Below are 20441 nucleotides of genomic sequence, written 5' to 3' on the forward strand. Positions count from 1 at the left end.
TATTTTAGGCTTTGTCGGCCATATGGCCTCTGCTGCAGGTATTCAGCTGTGCCAGAGGAGTATGAAAGCATCCATAGGTGGTATGTAAACAAATCAATGTCAGTCTTCCAATAAAACTCACATTTTAAATCCTCATGATTTTCATATTCTACTAGACTTTGTGCAGAAAAAAATACTTAAAACTCAAAGAGGCACAAGTAATTACTTAGGAATAAAGATTTTCTAAGTTCGTTACACCCATATTGACTTGGTCTCTTAATAATTCACTAATAGTAATACAAATAATATTAAAAATAGTATCTAATACTTACTGAATAGAGACTATGTTTAAGATAGCTTTCCAAGTTTTCTACATTTCAAAAACAGCACTATAATGCAAGTACTGTTATCACCACTTATAAATGACTCCCACAGGGATAATATCTTGCCCAATGTCATACAGGCTGTAAAGCATCAAATGACAATCACTATGGTTTTTGTTAGATCAACAGGGGTTTTCTGTGGTATGCGTTTCCTCAAATTTAACAATAATTGATGAGGGCTGGAGAGCTTTTATAAATAAAGCATAAAAAACAAGGGAATATCCACATTCTCTGAATTTTCCTCCAAGATGAATATTCTGATAATCTGTAAATAGAGAAATGCTAGTAAAGTCTTCCCTGTTATATAAAAATACATTATAAATTTATTAATCTGAACATTTGAGTCATAACAAAAATTCCAAACATTATTTACATTTTAAGGAGTTCTCACCAGTATAAATTGCTTGCCTTATAAAAACTGAACCATACCTAAAAGTATTCCCATATTCCTTTCATTCACACTGTTTCTCAGTATTATAAATCACTTATGTACTATACATTCTCTACTGCATATATATGCCTTTCCACAGTCCTTATATTCATAAGCCTTCTCTCCAGTATGAATTCTCTGATGTACTTTAAGACTTGACCTAAGCCTAAAGGACTTCTCACATGTGTTACATTCAAAAGGTTTCTCACCACTGTGAATACTCTGGTGTCTAGTAAGTCGCCCATACACACTAAAAGCCTTCCCACATTCCTTACATTCATAGGGTTTCTCACCAGTATGAAATCTATGATGTACAATTAGTTGATGGCCACTACTAAAAGCCTTCCCACACTCTTTACATTCATGGGGCTTCTCACCAGTATGAATTCTATGATGTACTCTGAGGCTTTCAATATGACTAAAGGCCTTCCAGCATTCCTTACATTCATATGGTTTCTCACCTGTATGAATTCTCTCATGCCTAACAAGGTTTGAGGTGCGACTAAAAGCCTTGCCACATTCTTTACATTCATAGGGTTTCTCACCAGTATGAATTCTATGATGCATTCTTAGGCTTCCACCATGAAGAAAGGCTTTCCCACATTCTTTACATTTATAGGGTTTCTCACCAGTATGAATTCTCTCATGTTGAATAAGTGCTGAAGCATGACTAAAGGCCTTCCCACATTCATTACATTCATAGGGTTTTATACCAATATGCACTCTCTGATGTGGAATGAGCTGATAACCACGACTAAATGTCATCCCACATTCCTTACATTCATAGGGCTTCTCCCCAGTATGAATTCTCTCATGCTGAACAAGATTTGAGGCACGTCTAAAGGCCTTCCCACATTTCTTACATTCATATGGTTTCTCACCAGTATGAATTCTATGATGTACTCTTAGATCTATACCACGACTAAAGGTCATCCCACACTCATGGCACTCATAGGGTTTTTCACCAGTATGAATTCTGTCATGTTGCACAAGATGAGAGGCTTGATTAAAGGCCTTCCCACATTCCTTACATTCATAGGGTTTCTCACCAGTATGAATTCTCTGATGTATTCTAAGTCTTCCACCCTGACTAAAGGCCTTCCCACATTCATTACAAACATAGGCTTTCTCACCAGTATGAACTCTCCCATGTTGAGTAAGATGTGAGGCACGACTAAAGGCTTTCCCACATTGTTCACATTCATAGGGTTTCTCACCAGTGTGAATTCTCTGATGAACTCTCAGGTCCATCCTACGACTAAACATCATTCCACATTGCTCACATTTATAAGGTTTTTCACCAGTATGAATTCTCTGATGTTGCAGAAGGTTGGATGCACGATTAAAGGACTTTCCACACTGCTCACATTCATAGGGTTTCTCACCAGTATGAATTCTCTGATGTACTATAAGGTCTGTATGTCGACTAAAGGCCTTCCCACATTTGTCACATTCATAGGGTTTCTCTCTAGTATGAATTTTCTGACGTAGAGTAAGAGGTGAATGTTTTTTATAAACGTGTACTTTTTCACAGCTGATTATTTCATATTTTGACTCCAAGTCTAAAAGAAATGAGAAAAACATTTTGTTTTCCTGGACATAAATATTTTATAGTAAATTTCTTTAAAAATTAAAAACATTACCTATGAAAGATGAATACTCTAGAGAGTATTCTCCAAAATCAGCTATACAGTTTGCATTACTACTGACAATGTCTCCATAACTCATTTATTACGTTACTACAATAATTTAATGTATTCTCTCCAGTATCAGTTTCCGTGTGTGTGTGTGTGTGTGTGTGTGTGTGTGTGTGTGTGTAAAACATGGCAACTATTTATATCTGATCTTTCTCCAATTATATTTTCCCTTTAAAATACAAATATTGGGGTGCCTGGGTGGCTCAGTCGGTTGGGTGACCGACTGCAGTTCAAGTCATGATCTTGCAGTCTGTGAGTTCAAGCCCCATGTTGGGCTCTGCACTGATAGCTCAGAGCCTGGAGCCTGCTTCAAACTCTGTCTCCGTCTCTCTCTGCCCCTCCCCTGCTCCGTGTCTCTCTCTCTCAAAAATAAAATAAAAACATAAAAAAAAAATTAAGAAAAAATAATAAAATACAAATATTGTGGTCATTTCCTCTAATGCACAGCCATGTGTGCATTTCTTTGTTCTCATTTTAAATAAAATAATAAAAGTTCTTGTTTGCTTATTTTCACTGAGCTTTTTCTTATTAGGTACCCATTCTACAAATTTTCCAACTGTTTTATTCCTTCATATCTTTTCTCAGGTCCCTTTCTACAAGTCTGTCAATGAATTTTCAGACAGGGATGAAGTATACACCCTGCTAAAAGTCTTATGGATTTTGAGCAGTTGGGTATTTTGAAGAAAAGAAGTGAAACTCAACTATAGAGCAAAGAAATCTGGAAAAAGAGTTACAGGAACTATGTGAAAAACATATTTGAACAGACATAGCCTGCAGAATAACAAAAAATATGAAAGGATATCTTGAAAAAATTTCTATGTGCTGAATGAGTGGGAAGAGACTTGGGGACAAGAAATGCCATCTTTTTTTTTTTTTTTTTTTTAATTATTGTTAAGTCAGCTAACATACAGTGTACTCTTGGCTTCAGGAGTAGATTCTTGTAAGTATAGTATGTACCAAATTCTGAGATAATACAAACACTTTCTCTCCAAAACCAAGTAACAACAGGAATTATAACAATACCAGAAAACCAAAACACATTTGATGTGGAAACTGAAGTACCCTCTCCAGAATAAAACTGGGAAAGTATGGAAATAAAAAAACGGAAAGGGTACAATAGAGAAAATAAGTACATACCAGAATTTTAGGCATTCAATTTGAGCACTCAGAGAATTCAAAGATTTAAGTAATTGTTGCTATTAAAATGGAAGAAATAAATGAGTCAAGGAACCAATTCCAAAACTTAGAAAACAAGCAAACTAAAAGAAAGAAAAAACAAATTAAGAGCACAACGTAATGAGTTAGAAAAGTGTAGTAGTAACAAATAAAAAGCTGGTGCTTTAAAAATCAAGAAGTAAACATTAGCCAAACCAATCAAAAAAGAAGTAAAAACAAAAAATAAGAAGAAATGATTAAGGGGGAAATGCAAAACTAAAATGAATTTTACTGAAATTTTGAATACTTTGAATACATCACTAATACTTCTGAAATAATGGAAAGGATAATTTTCTAGAAAAATTCATCAAAATTCACCAAAAAATCACCTAGAAGGCTTAAACAGACCAATTACAATAGAACAGAAAAAGTTGTCAAAAAAAAAATAGTTGTAATGAGTATTCTTTAACTTCTAAATTATCATTTCTAAAAATAATGTCCATTATATGGATCTAGCATGGTTAGATAAAGAAAACAATTTAGAACAGGTCAAAAAAGGTGAACCTAGAAATCTTAGGCAAAAAAGAAATGAAAATGTCAAAGACTTACAGAAGTATGACTGGCCAACACTGTGAAAATAGTAGCATAAAAATGATTGTGATAAATATAAACAATATAAAAAGCAACGAGTCCGCAATGACACAAGAGAAAATAAATGAAATATAATTTCACTGTTAAATAACTCCTTAATTGAAGAAGTTCTAGTTCCATCACAGTGATGTAAATCCCTTACAGTCATTTCCCTCTCTGACTGATATCAACTAAAAATGCTTGACAAAATAACAAAATCAAACACATGAAGTCAGTAAATTTGAGTAAACAAAAGAAGACAACTGTAGTGGGATACCTGGGTGGCTCAGTAAATACAGCATGCTACTCTTGATCTCAGAGTTGTGAGTCCAAGCCCCCATTGTGTGTGGAGCCTACTTAAAAAAAATTAAATTAAAGGGGTGCCTGGGTGGCTCAGTCAGTTGAGTGTCCGACTTCGGCTCAGGTCATGATCTCATGGTTTGTGGGTTTGAGCCCCGCGTCAGGCTCTGTGCTGACAGCTCAGAGCCTGGAGCCTGCTTCAGATTCTGTGTCTCCCTCTCTCTCTCTGTCCCTCCCCTGCTCGCACTCTCTCTCAATAAGAAATAAACATTAAAAAAATTTTTTTAAATAAAAAATTAAAAAAAAAAAAGACCTGTAGAGAGGAGTGAAAACCTTAAAAAGTAAACTACATTAGGGTGAGTTTCTTGCTATTTTCTTTTTTCTTTTTATTTTTCAACATTTATTTATTTTTGAGAAAGCGAGACAGAGCACGAGTGGGGGAGGGGCAGAGAGAGGGCATTGGGGGTACACAGAATCCAAAGCAGGCTCCAGGCTCTGAGTTGTCAGCACAGAGCCTGACGCAGGGCTCAAACTCACGGATCATGAGATCATGACCTGAGCCGAAGTTGGCCGCCCAACCAACTGGGCCACCCAGGTACCCCTCTTGCTATTTTCTATATCACAACCTTGCCACAGGGAGGGGCCCAGTCACACTGGGGCAAAAAATGGGCTGTAAAAGCCCTGATGTATTTGTTGCTACAATAATCATGGCAGGGGCACCTGGATGGCTCAGTCAGTTAAGGTTCCAACTTCGGCTCAGGTCATGATCTCTTGGTCTGCTGTCCATGGATTCGAGCCCCACATTGGGACCTGTGCTGACAGCTTAGAGCCTAAAGCCTGCTTAGGATTCTGTGTCTCCCTCTCACTAGCCCTCCCCAACTCTCACACTCTCTCAAAATAACAAACTAATATTTAAAAAAATAAAGAATCATGATAAGGAACACTACCAAACTGGAAAGTGAGAGAAGAAAACATTCTGAAAAAGCTTAGCCTAAACCTGAATCACACATGCATGAGAAGGACACAAACCAGTGTAAGCAAAGCCTCAGAGAATTAAACTACTGCCCATAAACAGGACAGAATATATAGTCTAAGTTTTATTGCTTTGCTAATTTGCTAAAATACAGTAGCAATATCCTACTTACAATAATAGATAGAAGAACCAGGCCAATCAACAAGGAAACAGAGGGCTTGAACAACACTCTAAACAAACTGAACCTAACATACGTGTATATTCTGTACACAACGGCAGAATACACATTCTTTTCAAGTACACGTGGTACATTCTTCAAGATACACCACATTAGACCCAAATCAACTATCAACAAAATTTAAAAGATTGAAATGAGTGTGTCTTTTCTGATCACAAAGGAACAAAATTACAAATAACAGAAGGAAAAGTAGAAAATACACAAACATGTGGAAATAGCACACACTTAAATTAGCAATAGAAAAGAAATTACACGGGAAATTAGAAAGTATCTGAAGATAAATGGAAATGAAAATATACTGAACCTTATAGGATGCAGCAAACCCTGTGGTTTTCAGTCTGTCACCACTGGGTATGATGTTAGCTGTGGACTAACACAGATGGCCTTTATTTTGGTGAGGTAGTTTCCTTCTATTCCTGGTTTCTCAAGTGTTTGTCATGAAAAATATTATATTCTGTTAAATTCTTTTTCTATATCAATTGAGATAACCCTGTGTTTTTCCCCCTTCATTCTGTTAATGTGGTGTACTGCATGCTTGATTTTTATATATGGCATCATCCTTGCATTCCAGAAAAAAACTCCATTTTCATATGCTGTTGCATTCAGTTTGCTAGTATTTTTGTTGAGAACTTTTGCCTCACTTAATACGCATCAGCAACATTGATCTATGGGTTTCTCTTCTTGCACTGGATTTGTCTGGCTTTGATATTAGGGTAATGCTACCCTCATAGAGAAAATTTGGGAATGTTTCTTCTTCCTCTTCAAATTTTTGGAAGAGTTTGAGGGGAAGTGGTGTTAATTCTTTAACAGGGTTATTTTTTGTTATTTTTTTCTTTCCAAGTTTTTAAGTTATTTACCATACAGTATACCATTCTTAAATGTAGAATTTAATTATTCAACATATGTACACAACACCTGGTGCTCATCACAAGTGCCCTCCTTAGTACCCATCACCTTTCTAACTCATTCCTGCCCCACATCCCCTCTGGTAATCATCACTTTGTTTTCTATAGTTAAGATTCTGTTTCTTGATTTTCCTTTCTTCCTCCCACCCCACCCCATGTTTGTTTTGTTTCTTAAATTCCACATATGAGTGAAATCATACAGTATTTGTCTTTCTCTGACTTATTTTGCTTGGCATAATACTCTCCAGCTCCATCCATGTCATTGCAAATGGCAAGATTTTTTTTTAATGTTTATTTATTTTTGAAAGAGCACAAGCAGGGGAGGGGCAGAGAGAGGGGAACAGAAGGTCTGAAGTGGGCTCCATGCTGACAGGCTGGCAGCAGCAAGCCTGATGCGGAGCTCAAACTCATGAACCATGAGATCATGACCTGACCTGAGCCAAAGTCAGACACTTAATTGATTGAGCCACCTAGGTGCCCCTCATTCTTTTTTATGGCTAATACTCGTGTGTGTGTGTGTGTGTGTGTACACCACATCTTCTTTATTCATTCATCAGTCAATGGACATTTGGGTTCTTTCCATAATTTGGCTATTGTTGATAATGCTGCTATAAACGTTGGAGTGCATGTATCCCTTTGACTTAGCATTGTATCCTTTGGGTAAATATGTAGTAGTTCAATTGCAGGATCTAGGATAGTTCTATTTTTAACCTTTTGAGGAACCTCTATACTATCTTCCACAGTGGCTGGGCCAGTTTGCATTCCCACAGTGTAAGAGGGTTTCCCTTTCTCTACATCCTAACACTTGTTTCCTGTGTTAATTTTAGCCACTCTGATAGGTGTGAGATGATATCTCATTGTTGTTGTTTTATTTGTATTTCCCTGATTATGAGTGATACTGACCATCTTTTCACATGTCTGTTTATTTTTGATTACTAATTCAATCTCTGTATAAGTCTGTTTAGATTTCTATTTCTTCATGATTCTGTATTGGTAGACTGTATGTCTTCAGGATTTCATTAGGTTACCCAGTTTGTGGGCATACAATTGTTCATAGTCCCTTCTTTCATTTCTGATTTTAGTTGAGTCCCCTCCTTAGTCAATCTAGCTAACATTTTCTCACTATGGTTGATTATTTTGAAGAACCAACTCTTGGTTTCATTGATTTTTTTCCTATTCTCTGTTTATCTCTGCTCTACTCTTTATTATTTTCTTTCTTTTGCTATCTTTGGGTTTAGTTCGTTCTTTTTTACCTAGTTCCTTGAGGTATGAAGTTAGGTTTTTAATTTGAGAATTTTCTAATTTTTTTGTTTGTTTTAAAGTTTACTTACTTATTTGGGGGGGAAGGGGCAGAGAGAGAGGAAGAGAAAGAATCCCAAGCAGCTGCCAGCATCGACCCGACATAGGGCTCGATCCCATGAGCCATGATCTGAACTGAAATCCAGAGTCAGACACCTAACTAACTGAGCCACCCAGGCGCCCCAAGAATTTTCTTTCTAATGCAAGCTATAAATTTCCTTTTTAGTACTGCTTTCAATGCATCCCGTAAGTTTTGGTGTGTAATAAGTTTTGAAATTAGAAAATATGAATTCCACTTTCTCAATTTTCAAGATTTTCTGACTATTCTAAATCCCTTGCATATTCACATGAATGTTATGATCAGGATGTCAGTTTCTACAAATAAGCTGATAGGATTTGGGGTAGTAATGCCATCTTAACAATATATTTTTAAAATTTTAATGTTTATTTTTAAGGGAGAGACAGAGTGCAAGCAGGAGAGGGGCAGAGAGAGATGGAGACAGAAACTAAAGCAGGCTCCAGGCTCTGAACTGTCAGCACAGAGGCCGACCCGGGGCTTGAACTCACGAGCCGTAAGATCATGACCTGAGCTGAAGTCGGATGCTTAACCGACTGAGCCACCCAGGCACCCTGCCATTTTAACAATATTAAGTATTCTGATTTTAAAAAAATGTTATATGAAATTAAAAAAACATAAATCGGAATTAGAAAAACTGAGAAATGAAATGATAGAGCTCAGGAATACAGCAGAGATAAAGAAAAAATGATTTCAGAATGATTTCAGAACCTATAAAGAAAAAAAACTCCCAGTAGATTAATATTAGGATAAAACTTTTTAAAATAAAAATTAAGAAAGGAGAGCCTGGGTGGCTTAGCTGGTTAAGGGGCTGACTTCAGCTCAGGTCATGATCTCACATTCAAGCCCCACATCAAGCTCTGTGCTGAGTCAGAGCCTAGAGCTGCTTCAGATTCTGTGTCTCCTTCTCTCTCTGCCCCTCCCCTGCTTGTGCTCTCTCTCTCTCAAAAACAAATGTTAAAAAAAATTTTTTTAATATATTAAAAAAATAAAAAGAAATAAAAATTAAGAAATAAATAACAAGTAAATGAGAGAAAGTGGAAAATCATTTAATGTTTATTTTATCTAGATTTCTGTTTTAAGTCTCATAATTATAAGGTTTGATTTTTGAACATTAAAGATAACAAAAAGTTTAATCAAATCATATCTTTAGAAATAATCTTAAAAACAACTATAATTTTTCTTAATGAATCACAACACAACATGATTTGATCCCCCATAGCATACTGACTTTGTTTTGTTAGTCACTATTCAATAACTCTGCTCTGATCTACCTGCTGCTCGTGAACAAACAACAGTCATATTCTCTTTCAGGCCTTTGCATTTGTCTACTCTTCTTGGAATGCTCTTCCTCTTATACTCAAATGGCCTGGGCCTTACCTTCCACATCCTACCTCCTCAGAAAAGCATTCCTGACCATCTTACCTTAATTTGTCTTGTCCTTAGTTTCCTTGACACTGTATTTCACTATGTGATGTTATGTACCTACTTATTTGTTTATATGTTTATTTTATGTCTTCCCTAATACACTATAAATTGCATTTCATTAGCCAGATATAGGAATGCATTTATCTTTAGGCAGTGAAGCCATATATATAAGTCCAAGTGCACAAGAGGATCTGGAGAGCAGTTGAGTCCAAAATATAGACAAAATGGTGCATGAGGAAGAAGGACAGTGCCCATTACTGAATTGGGAGGGAAATATGACAAGAGTAACAAAGGGAGTGGTTAAGGGGGTAAAGATGAAATTCATTGGGTAGCTAGCTCATGCAGAGCATAGATTTCCTCCCTAGATCACAAGTATGTTCTCCAACATGGAGTTTTCCAAGGTCTCTCCTTAACCACTTAGCTTTTACCTACACAGATATATTCCTTGCTCATACTTACCTGTACACCATCTTTTTGTGTCCTCCCTCACAACCATCCAGGGCTCTTTTCTTTGCTCCAATAATGTGATCACATCTGGCTTAGAAATGGAATGTTCTGCTTACAAAGAAAAAAAATGCACATGATATAGAACAAAACATTGCTTAGTTAAAATTATACTAATTATAAAATTATATTATAGTACATTATAGTAAAAATACTATAAAATTATAGTAATAGGGGTGCCTGGGTGGCTCAGTGATTGGCGAAGTCAATCCAACTTCGGCTCAAGTCATGATCTCATGGTTTGTGGGTTCCAGCCCCACATCAGGCTCTGTGCTGACAGCTTGGAGCCTGGAGCCTGCTTTGGTTTCTGTGTCTCCCTCTCCTACTGTCCCTCCCCACATATGCTCTCTCTCTCTCTCTCAAAAATAGTATTTAAAAAAAAGAGATGCTTAAAAAATTATAATAATAAACTAAAGGTCAAAATGATGTTGAATAACATTTTTGAGAAGAGAGGGTAAAGGAACTAAAGAACAAGAAATCAGGTATAATAAGTTTTGGTTTTTTTTTTTTAACATATACTCACAAATCCTCTTTTTCTTGAGAGAATGCATAATACCATAGTTTAAAATACAGAATCTGGAGCTTTAGTTCAGTTCCTGTCTTTGCTACCTTCCACCTATGTCTGACCTTGGGAAAGTCGCTTAAATCCAGTGCCTTAGTATCCTCACTTGTAAAATGGGAATAGGGCTGTCAGGAGGATCAAACAAGTTGATACATATGTGTAAAACACTCAGAGTGTTGCCAATTACATACTAAGAACAATGTTAGCTATTAATATTTTACTGATATTGCTGTCTTTCAAAGAGTACAAAGAAGGGCTCTCCGTAGGATATTCTTTCCATTTTAAATGTAATGTTCACAGATTACAACTTTCAACCACAAAACAGAAAGAATTTCTTATGAAATAGAGTGTGTATGCCTCAGTTTTCAATGAATTCCATTTATCTAATGCACCACTATTTTGATTGTAGAGCTCTTGGGGTGCATGGATGACTCTAAGCATCTGACTTCGGCTCAAGTCATGATCTCATGGTTTGTGGGTTCAAGCCCTGGTTGGGTTCTGGGATGACAGTGCAGAGCCTGCTTGGGATTCTCTCTCTCTCTGCCCCTCCCCAACTCGCACTTTCTCTCTCTCTCTCTCTCTCTCTCTCTCTCTCAAAATAAATAAAATAAACTTACAAAAAAATTGTAGAGGCCCTTTTAGGGCAATGAGAGTAATTCAGGACCCTGTGTCAAGCTGATTTCCCTGCAAGTGGGTAATAAAATGTAATCTCTATAGACATTCTGAGCATAAATAAATAGGAAAACTGAATCATTTAACAATGGTTATAATAATAAATGCCAGAGAATTCTAAACAAGATCCTGTTCATAAAGAAAAAGAGGTCACTGCAGAGGAGGTATGAGTATCACTGGACAGAGAAGATGAAGATGCTGTAGGGGCCAAGGGCAGACCATCCCGAAACATGCTACTTTGGCATACTGATTATTTTAAAAGTTAAATGCAAGGCTCCTGCAGCTAGTTGAACATATGACTCATGATTTCGGCTCAGATCATGATCCCAGGGTCATGAGATGCAGATGTGTCAGGCTCTGGGTTGAACATGGAGCCTATTCAAGTTTCTCTCTCTCCCTCCCTCCAACCCCCCCCCCCTTTCTCCCTCTGCCCCCTCTCCTGCTTGCATGCATGCTCTCAGTCTCAAAAATAAAATAATAATAAAATTTTAAAAAGGGTAAATGTAGGGGCGCCTAGCTGGCTCAGTTAGAGCATGTGACTCTTAATCTCAGGGATGAATTCAAGTCCCACACTGGGTATGGAGTCTACCAAAAAAAAAAAAGTTAAATGCAAAAATAACACTATGATCCATACTTAGTCTCCAGAAAGCAAGAAATAAATCTCCTAATGGAAGGTACCCTCTCTGTATCAGAAGATAAAAAGACATCCTTATAACAGATATAGGGAATTCAGACCTGAGAAGGCTATTATTAACAACCCTTGTTACTTTTTTTTTTTTTTAAATGTTTATTTATTTTTGAGAGAAGGAGAGTACGAGCAGCAGAGGGGCAGAGAGAGAGAGACAGAGGGAGAGAATATCTGAAGCAGGCTCTGTACAGCACAGAGCCTGACGTGGGGCTTGAACTTATGAACTGTGAGATCATGACCTGAGCTGAAGTCAGAAGCTTAACCCACTGAGTTACCCAGGTGCCCCGACAACCAAATACTTTTTACTAATTTACTACCCCAGCCCAAATTCAGTTTAGAATTCCTTACTAATTGAAACTCTGAACATAAGTTTTCTTTGTCCTGTCAATTCTTCACAGGTTTGTCATCTCTTTCTCTAAAAAGTGTAAAAACTGACTACTTTCATCATTTCGTCAAGTCTCAGTTTCATTTTTGAGACTGTGTACACATAATTAAACTCTGGTTTTTTCTCCTGTTAATCTGTCTCACATAAATTTAATTCTTAGACTAGCTAGAAGAATCTTGAAGCATAAAGGAAAATTCTTCCTCCCCAACAATGTTTAATGGAGCTACAATTTCCAACCTGACAAAACTCAAATCATTTATTTCTTTGCAAAAAAAAAAAAAAATAATAATAATAATGATAACAATAAAGAAATGTATCTAGTTTCCTAAAAGCAACCCTGAAAGTCATAGTGGGAAAAAATGCCTATTTCTAAATTATCTTAAATTACTAGAGGCTGATGAACATACCCAATGAGACCAAGTTATCATAGTTCTCCATCATCACATCCCGGTACAAGTTCTTCTGAACAGAGTCAAGATATTCCCACTCCTGCTGAGAGAAGTGTATGGCCACATCCCTGAATGTCACAGATCTCTGAAACAGCAAACCCATGTATTAGTGGGGAAATTAGAGGAATATTTTGAAGATGGAAGGAGAAGTACTATATTGCAGAAAGAAAGCAACATAGCAAATATGTAGGTTAAAAATATATAATACAGGAGGGGACTGAAGCAGAATATATACATATTTTTGAAGAAGCCTGCTGGAATAGACCAAATTTCCTGGCATATTCTTAAATATCTGAATCATTTGAGGATAGATAAAAATAATAATCATTGACTATTAAATCAAATAGTGAATACAAGCATAATGTTTATCTGTCACATAAATTCTCAGTAAACATGAGTTGAAGAAAATTTTTGCTTTTTAGAGAAAATTTAATCAAATATTTTTCAAAATGTAGTATGAAGTCTCAATTTTAGAAAACAGACTTTGTATAAAATTAAGAATTCCCTCAAGTATTAAATTTTCATTATTTCAGATCTTACCACAAATATTCTCTCTTGTTTTGACAAACCCATGTACTTTCTGGCACATGACATAATTCAGGGACATGCTGGATTTAATCATTTATACAGGTAGGATGTATTACATTTGTAAGGTCTTCCCCAATTCTGTGATTCTATGTTCACCTACTACTTATGACATATAGTTTCCTCATTGCCATCTACCACCTGTCACTGAACAGCTAGCTTAGCTGAGTATGGTAGGCAGCTTCCATTTAGGTTACCAGTGATCATCATCTAGTATTTATGCCCTTGTGTACTCTCCTTCACGTGTGTGGGCTGAGCTGAGTGACTTGCTTTTAATAAATAGAATATGACTAAAGTGACAAAATGTTATTTCTGATAGATTCCATATTGCTTGCCCTCTTTGGATGTCTCACTTGCTCAACTAAGTGTGGCCTCCAGGCAACAGCCCATGAGCAACTGGATCCTGTCAAAACCCACTTGAGTGAGCTTGGGAACAGATACACCAATGTTAGCCTTAAGATGACTTCAGCCCTGACCAACACCTTGATAGCCTTGTAAGAGATCCAGACAGGAGAGTCCAGCAAAGCCATGTCCAGGTTTCTGAACCACTGAAACTGTGAGATAAATGTTTACTGCTTTGAGCTGCTAAGTGTTGAGGTAATTTGTTACATAGCTAATAGATAACTAATACATTGAGTTAAGAATACTTAAGGGAGGGGGAGGGGTAAAAAAAAAAAAAAAGAATACTTAAGAAGGATGATGAATTATGCAGATGTCACCTAAATTTAGTATGTCTCATCCAACAACAGAAGAGTCTTCATATTTATCTCTAGAGATTTCCTGCCAAGGTCTATGACCAAATTTGCAAATCACAATCATATACCAATTCAAACAAATTATGAGATTTTACTCTATACTGAGATTTAAGTCCTTTGATACCAAATTTCTATCCTATCTACCTGGAAATCCCAAATCTGGAAAATTTCAAAGTTTTCTCATGGATGGTCAAATACAACCATTATTTCCATTTGACCACACTATTGTGCAACCTCACATAACACAAATCTATACCTCAAAGGGCATATCTCCTTTACTATTCCATTACTGCCCTTGATAAAAGAATGAACACTTAAGACATGTTGAATAACTCTGCAGTAATAACATGAACACTGGTTAGTTTAGAACAGGTCGCATGGAAAGGATGCTGGGTAATTTAGCATCACATTTCACCAGAACAAAAGATGGGTAAAAGGTTATTGGAGAGGCCTTTTCTTGGTAGTAAACTCTAGAAAATGTAATGAAAATATTCACATGACCTAAAAAAGGTCAAGGGAGGAAACATCAACTTACATGGGCCATGGTTTTAGGCCTACAAGAGTGGATCAGTCTTCAGGGTTCCTCTAACAGAATAGCACAGATCCAGAAAGCCAGAGCTGGGAGAAGAGAAAGATCTTAAAACCAGTTTTGCTTTAGTGTTCCCAACAGGACATAAACTAATGTCAGGATCTCCCACTCCAAGTTCCAAATCTACTTTCCAACACACACAATTTGGGTAGATTGGGATTACAGATAAGGTCATTTCCTTCCCCAAATCCCAGGGGTCTCTGATGAACAAAGTCAAGAACAGAAGCACATGTGCATTAAAGTCAGATGTGCACATATCAGCAGTTCTTTGGCCACTGCATCACTCTGGCGAGGCAGATGCGGACCTAAGAGTGGGCAGTGCAGTCTTGCTCTGAGCAGATCCTCTTCCTTCTATTCTCATCTTCTAAGCCCTATATCATCTTAATGAGAACCTCTTTAGGAAGTGGGTAAAGTTGGTTAAGACACTGGAGATGGAAAGTCAGTGTTCTGTACTCTAAGTCTAGAAAATCTTACCAGTTAAATAAATGACAAACCATCACTGTATTACAATACCAAGTAGACATCAAATGTGAAGTTGGGTAAAATATTTAAGGATATGAGAAAATATTCCAGATATACTGTCCAAAATAATTAGATTGGGGTGCCTGGGTGGCTCAGTCAGGTGAGCGTCTGACTTCAGCTCAGGTCATGATCTCACAGTCTGTGAGATCTCACAGTCTGTGAGTTCAAGCCCCGCGTAGGGCTCTGTGCTGACAGCTTGGGGCCTGGAGCCTGCTTCGGATTCTGTCTCCCTCTCTTTCTGCCCCACCCCCACGCACACTCTCTCAAAATAATAAATAAACATTAAAAAAAATTTTTTTAAACAGAATAATTAGATTGGCCAATATAATTATTTTTTTAAATATATGAATACATCAATCAGTGTAGAGAAAAAGTGATAGACAAATTAAAATCAGTAGATTAAAAAATCTGGAAGGTTATAAAACATTTTAACAGTGTTTATCTTTTTATTTTGATCTTGTTTTTATTTTTTAGTTAAAAAATGTTTAATGTTTATTTTTGAGACAGAACATTAGCAGGGAGGAGCGGCAGAGAGAGAGGGAGACACAGAAGCCAAAGCAGACTCCAGGCTCTGAGCTGTCAGCACAGAGCCTGACACAAGGCTTGAACTCACAAACCAGGAGATCATGATCTGAAGTTGAACGCTTAACCAACTGAGCCACCCAGGCACCCCTTGATTTTTTTTTTTAAAGCTTACTTCATAATTACTGTAACAATGACCACAGGTTAACTTGAAAGATATGTGTATTTTTCCTTTACTTGTTAACAGGAAGATATCCAAAAAGAAAATTAAAAAAAAATCATTTGTTATCTAAATTTAGACTGTTTTACTGAACAGCTTATCTTTTGTCTGCTTCCTTTGGATCTATCTAAACTCATGTTATCATTTCTTCTCAGGCATGAGGGAGTTCTGTCTAGAAGATATAGGAACCCGTCTCTGTGTAATCTCTTGTATGAATTGATGATATCAATACAGCTTTATTTCAGGTCTTCTTGACAGAAGGGTTTATTTGGTTTATAAACCTGTCAGCTAAGCCATCATATCCCCCAGACAGCTGCTGCTTTGTGATATCCTATTAGTTTTACTGTGCATCTAACAAAATTAGAAGGAAAATGGTGAATATAAAAGTCATAGCACAAAATCCACTTATGACCATAGATATTTCATAGAATCTATATATTTTGTTTATATCCCGACTGGTGTGTCTTCCTGTGAATTCACAAGGCAGGTCACCTAAATCTAGCTAGTGGTCTTCACCACACACTGCCTTACAATTATTTCTATTCAGATTTTACCTCATTTTAGATAATAAGCATTTTAAAGGAAGCAACTATGTCTTTCCAATGATTACCCCAAATCCTACAATTTCTAGGTCTAGCATATAGTAGGCACTTAATAAAAGTCTGATTTTACCACAAAATTCCATTTCTAGGAAATTTTTTAAGGAAATAACTATAGCAGTATGTAAGGCATGGTGCATCAAAGAATAATTTTTGATAACCAAAAATTAAAAACAGAACTATCTCATAGAAGGCAACAGGTTAAACATATATGGTCTGCAATATGGTGACAGACTGTGGCTTCATTAATAATCCAGATGAAATGATGGAAAACAATATTAAGTCAGTGAAGAAGGCAGGTTTTAAAAGGTTTGCGTAATGTAGCTGATATCCTGTTGAAATTAAGAACACAAGCTCTGTTGTCAGATTTTAGGAATTGAAAATGAGCTTAAACTGTCAGTTAATAATACCTCAGTGCCTCTGTTGATTACAAAATCAGCAAAGAAAAGTTAAGAAGATTACCTACTACAGGGGTGCCTTGGTGGCTCAATCAGTTAAGTGTCTGACTTTGGCTCAGGTCATGATCTCACAGTTCGAGTCCGGCATTCGAGTCCCAACTATGCTGACAGCTCGGGGCCTGAAGCCGGCTTCAGATTCTGTGTGTGTCTCTCTCTCTCTGTCCCTCCTCCTGCACATGCTCTGTTTCTCTCTCTCAAAAATAAATAAACTTAAAAATATATATATAAAAATTTTTTTAAAAAAGAATATTACCTACTACCTATGACTGTTCTGAAGAATAACAAAGCAATCCATATTAACACTAAAAAGTATAACAAGATGGCTAATGTAAATTATCAATCACTACTAAAGATCAAAGTCATTATATTACCCTTAATCCATTATTATACATGGAAGTTAACTCTGCTGCATCATGTTATTCTCATAGAAAATTTGTGCTTCTTGGGCTTTCTCTTTTAAAAAATTTCAGTTCCTATCTTTGAGAAAAAATAATTCTTCTTAATAAAATCATGAGTAACATAAGAGAGACAGAGAGATTACCAGGCAGGAAAAGACAGTATGTTTCTTTCCTCACTCCCTAGCTGCTATATAAACACACACAGGTGTGGTTTATGATGCTGAATGGAGTTTTTCTTGCTCTCTCTAGCTATTAGGGAGTGATAAAGGGTATATATTATTATATATATATCTATAATCGGAATGTGATAAAATGCAATCATAACAAATGAGTGAATCTTACTCTGCATAATAGGGGGATTTATATTACAATCTTTATTTTCTGTTATAATAACTACCTTTGGAAATATTATTTGTACTTGCCAGACACTAAATTAGAATTTAGTGCTATTTTCTCTGTAAGTAACCTTAAATCTCTAAATTATTATGATCAGCACAGGAATTTTGACTTGCTCTATCTCCGACCTGGACCAGTTCATCCCTCCTTAGGGAATATGGTGGTCTCCCATTCCTGGGAGGTCACCATACTGATGCTGAAGTTACTGCACACACCCTATGGGCATGACACACCACAGGACAGAACTACTGGGCTGAAGTGATCCTCCTAGCTCAGCCTCCAAAGTACCTGGGACTATAGGCACGCACCACTGTGTCCAGCACTAAATTATTAATTATGAAAGTATGCATTATTTAGTAATTTGGTGCTACAAGATTTTCAGTAACATTTGTCATATCTAAAAGGTGAAAATTTAATGTTATTCAAACAAGGAGATCCCTGGCATTTCCTCCTCCCTAACAGAGGTAAAAGGAAACCCCATGATTGGGCTAGATTTGTTTTTCAAACTAAGAGTAGGACTCTGTGTCTTTTGTTTCACCAATTATGTTTTGTCAAAACAAAGCCACACAGAAATGTTCACACATAATAAATTGGAAACACATACACCAAAATATTAAAAGTGATTATTTCTAGGCAGTAAGATTAAGGGTATTCTTATTTTCTTAAATTTCTTAGGACATTAATTTCTTTTGCAGTAATTCTGCATTTATTCTATCATAAATACGACATAAAGATATTAGAAAGTACTTAAAATATTTTAAGTCACTGTTATGGCAGATGCTATACTTTCATCGTTAAAAAAAATCTGTACATATGAGGCCAGCTGTGAAAAAAGTGATTGAAACAGCCACCATTTACCTGTTCTTAAATATCCTGTAGCTGTACTACACTGATATAATCAGATATATTTCACTATAAAGATTTTTCCATTAACAGAAGGGAAATAGGCTTTGCAGATTAATAAGACTATGTATGTAAAGTAGGCAGGAAAGTTGAGCACGGAGAAGTTGTCCAATAAATATGACTACATACCTTCCATTATTCTCTGAATAACCAATTAAAATGTCATTTTGGATACAATCTTCCCAAAAGGGTTTTACAAAATTCTATTTTTAATTTTATTTTAATTATAATTTAATTCTAATTTCAATTTCATTCTATTTTAATTTTAATTCTAAAATTTTCTTGAATACTATTATCCACAACTATGAAGATGGTTTACTTAAATCTTTCTTTATAATGACTAATTCTTATAAACAGAAATCGTATTATCTGCATAATACTGTCTCACTGATGTCATGTGCTTTCTTAACCACTCCCCTTCTCTTGATCAAGCTCTTGATCAAATCTCTTGATTTGTGCAAAATCGTCACAAGGTATAACAAAATTGTTCTTTTTGATTCTAAATAAAACCAGGTCTAAACCTTTTGAATTATGAAAATGAAAGTTTCCAACTATATGCAGCAATTATCTACACAATTTCAGGGAGCTGTGGTTCCCTCGACACCCATAGATACAAAGGACGCCTGGTTAAGAACTCCTGTTCTCGGACACTTGAATTCTGGCTCAGTCTCTTGTAAACACACGTCACAATGAACTTCACGTTTTCGTTGCTTAACTACAAACACCTGAAGGGGAATAACCAGAGTCCCCACAATGCTGAGCATTTCTCTTCTACTCTCCATGGCTACACCTGCCATAACCTCATACAGATAAACAGAATAAAGCAAGAGCGTTCACAGCTGGTTCTTGCCTACAAGGCTCAGAGAATGCGGACATTCTCAAACATGTGAACGAACCCCAGAGAACTCCCAGGAAGGACAGTCCCAAGAAGCAGCCGCAAAACTAGAGCCACAGTGTGTGAGAGACACTCACCACAGAGCCACCACAACCCAAGCTCTCACGAAGGACACGCATCCTTACGTCTCCGTCACACGAGGGCACCCACACACCTCTCCTGGCCTTACCCTAGTCTGCACCCCCAGCTCCGCCTCCCACATAGACACACTCGCTTCCCGTCTTTCTCACAGGGATACAAGCACCCTCCTCTGCTGCTCAAGCACCCACAAGCCTGAGCCCCGGGAAGACTCAGCCCGCGCTCCCGGCTCCCGTGTTGACAGCGCCTCCCGCAATCCCACTCTCACCGCCGCTCCCAGTCCACGTGGGCTCTAAGCTCAGCCCACGTCTGCACAGCCTTTTCCGTCGCGACTCACGCCGACTTCTTCCTCGGACGGGGCCGCTCACGCGCGGCACGCAACAAGGGATATGCCAAAGGAGCCCCGTGTCCAAGTTACCACACCGACTGTGGGACCCGGAGAGCAGGGTCATTAAAAGTCCCGAAGTAAATCGGCTCGCCCCCCGCCCGAGCCCCGGAGACTTCTGGGAACGGCCGCGCGGCCCGGGCGTGCGCAGGCGCAGATCCCTGAACTGCTGGAGCCCCGGACCTGAGGTTGAGGGCGCGTTCTGCGCTGGTCCTGGCGGGGAGAGGGCGAGTCCCTGATGGTCCTGTACCAGGGAGTTCTGAGAAAGGGTGTGCGGAGCTCTTCCCTTCCGAGGCCTTAGGCCTGTGTGTGAGGATCCGCCTTGTAGAATCGGCGACGTGGCCCTGAGGACCGTGGCGTGCTTGCATGGGTGTGAACATCTG

At 37.5% G+C, this 20441-nt stretch overlaps 1 protein-coding gene across 3 annotated transcripts; it reads right to left on the reverse strand.

Annotated features, from left to right (window-relative positions):
• Positions 1-509: 509 nt before the first annotated feature.
• On the reverse strand, positions 510-20154 carry LOC128772465 (zinc finger protein 420-like). Of its 3 annotated transcripts, XM_019431975.2 has the most exons (5): positions 19942-20154; positions 14629-14711; positions 12712-12838; positions 9953-10051; positions 510-2354 (listed from the first exon to the last, which is right to left on the reverse strand). In XM_019431975.2, exons 2-5 carry the CDS (start codon positions 14635-14637, stop codon positions 844-846), a joined length of 1746 nt encoding a protein of 581 aa, XP_019287520.2. In that variant the 5' UTR covers positions 14638-14711; positions 19942-20154; the 3' UTR covers positions 510-843. The 3 variants fall into 3 exon arrangements, with proteins under 3 accessions (XP_019287520.2, XP_019287522.2, XP_019287521.2); XM_019431977.2 differs by lacking the exon at positions 19942-20154 and having other exon boundaries at positions 9953-10048; positions 14629-15434; XM_019431976.2 differs by lacking the exon at positions 19942-20154 and having other exon boundaries at positions 14629-15434.
• Between the last annotated feature and the right edge of the window lie 287 nt (positions 20155-20441).

Source organism: Panthera pardus, unplaced genomic scaffold (genome assembly GCF_024362965.1).
Source record: "Panthera pardus isolate Hobbes unplaced genomic scaffold, ASM2436296v1 HiC_scaffold_18, whole genome shotgun sequence".
NCBI classification, from domain to species: Eukaryota; Metazoa; Chordata; class Mammalia; order Carnivora; family Felidae; genus Panthera; species Panthera pardus.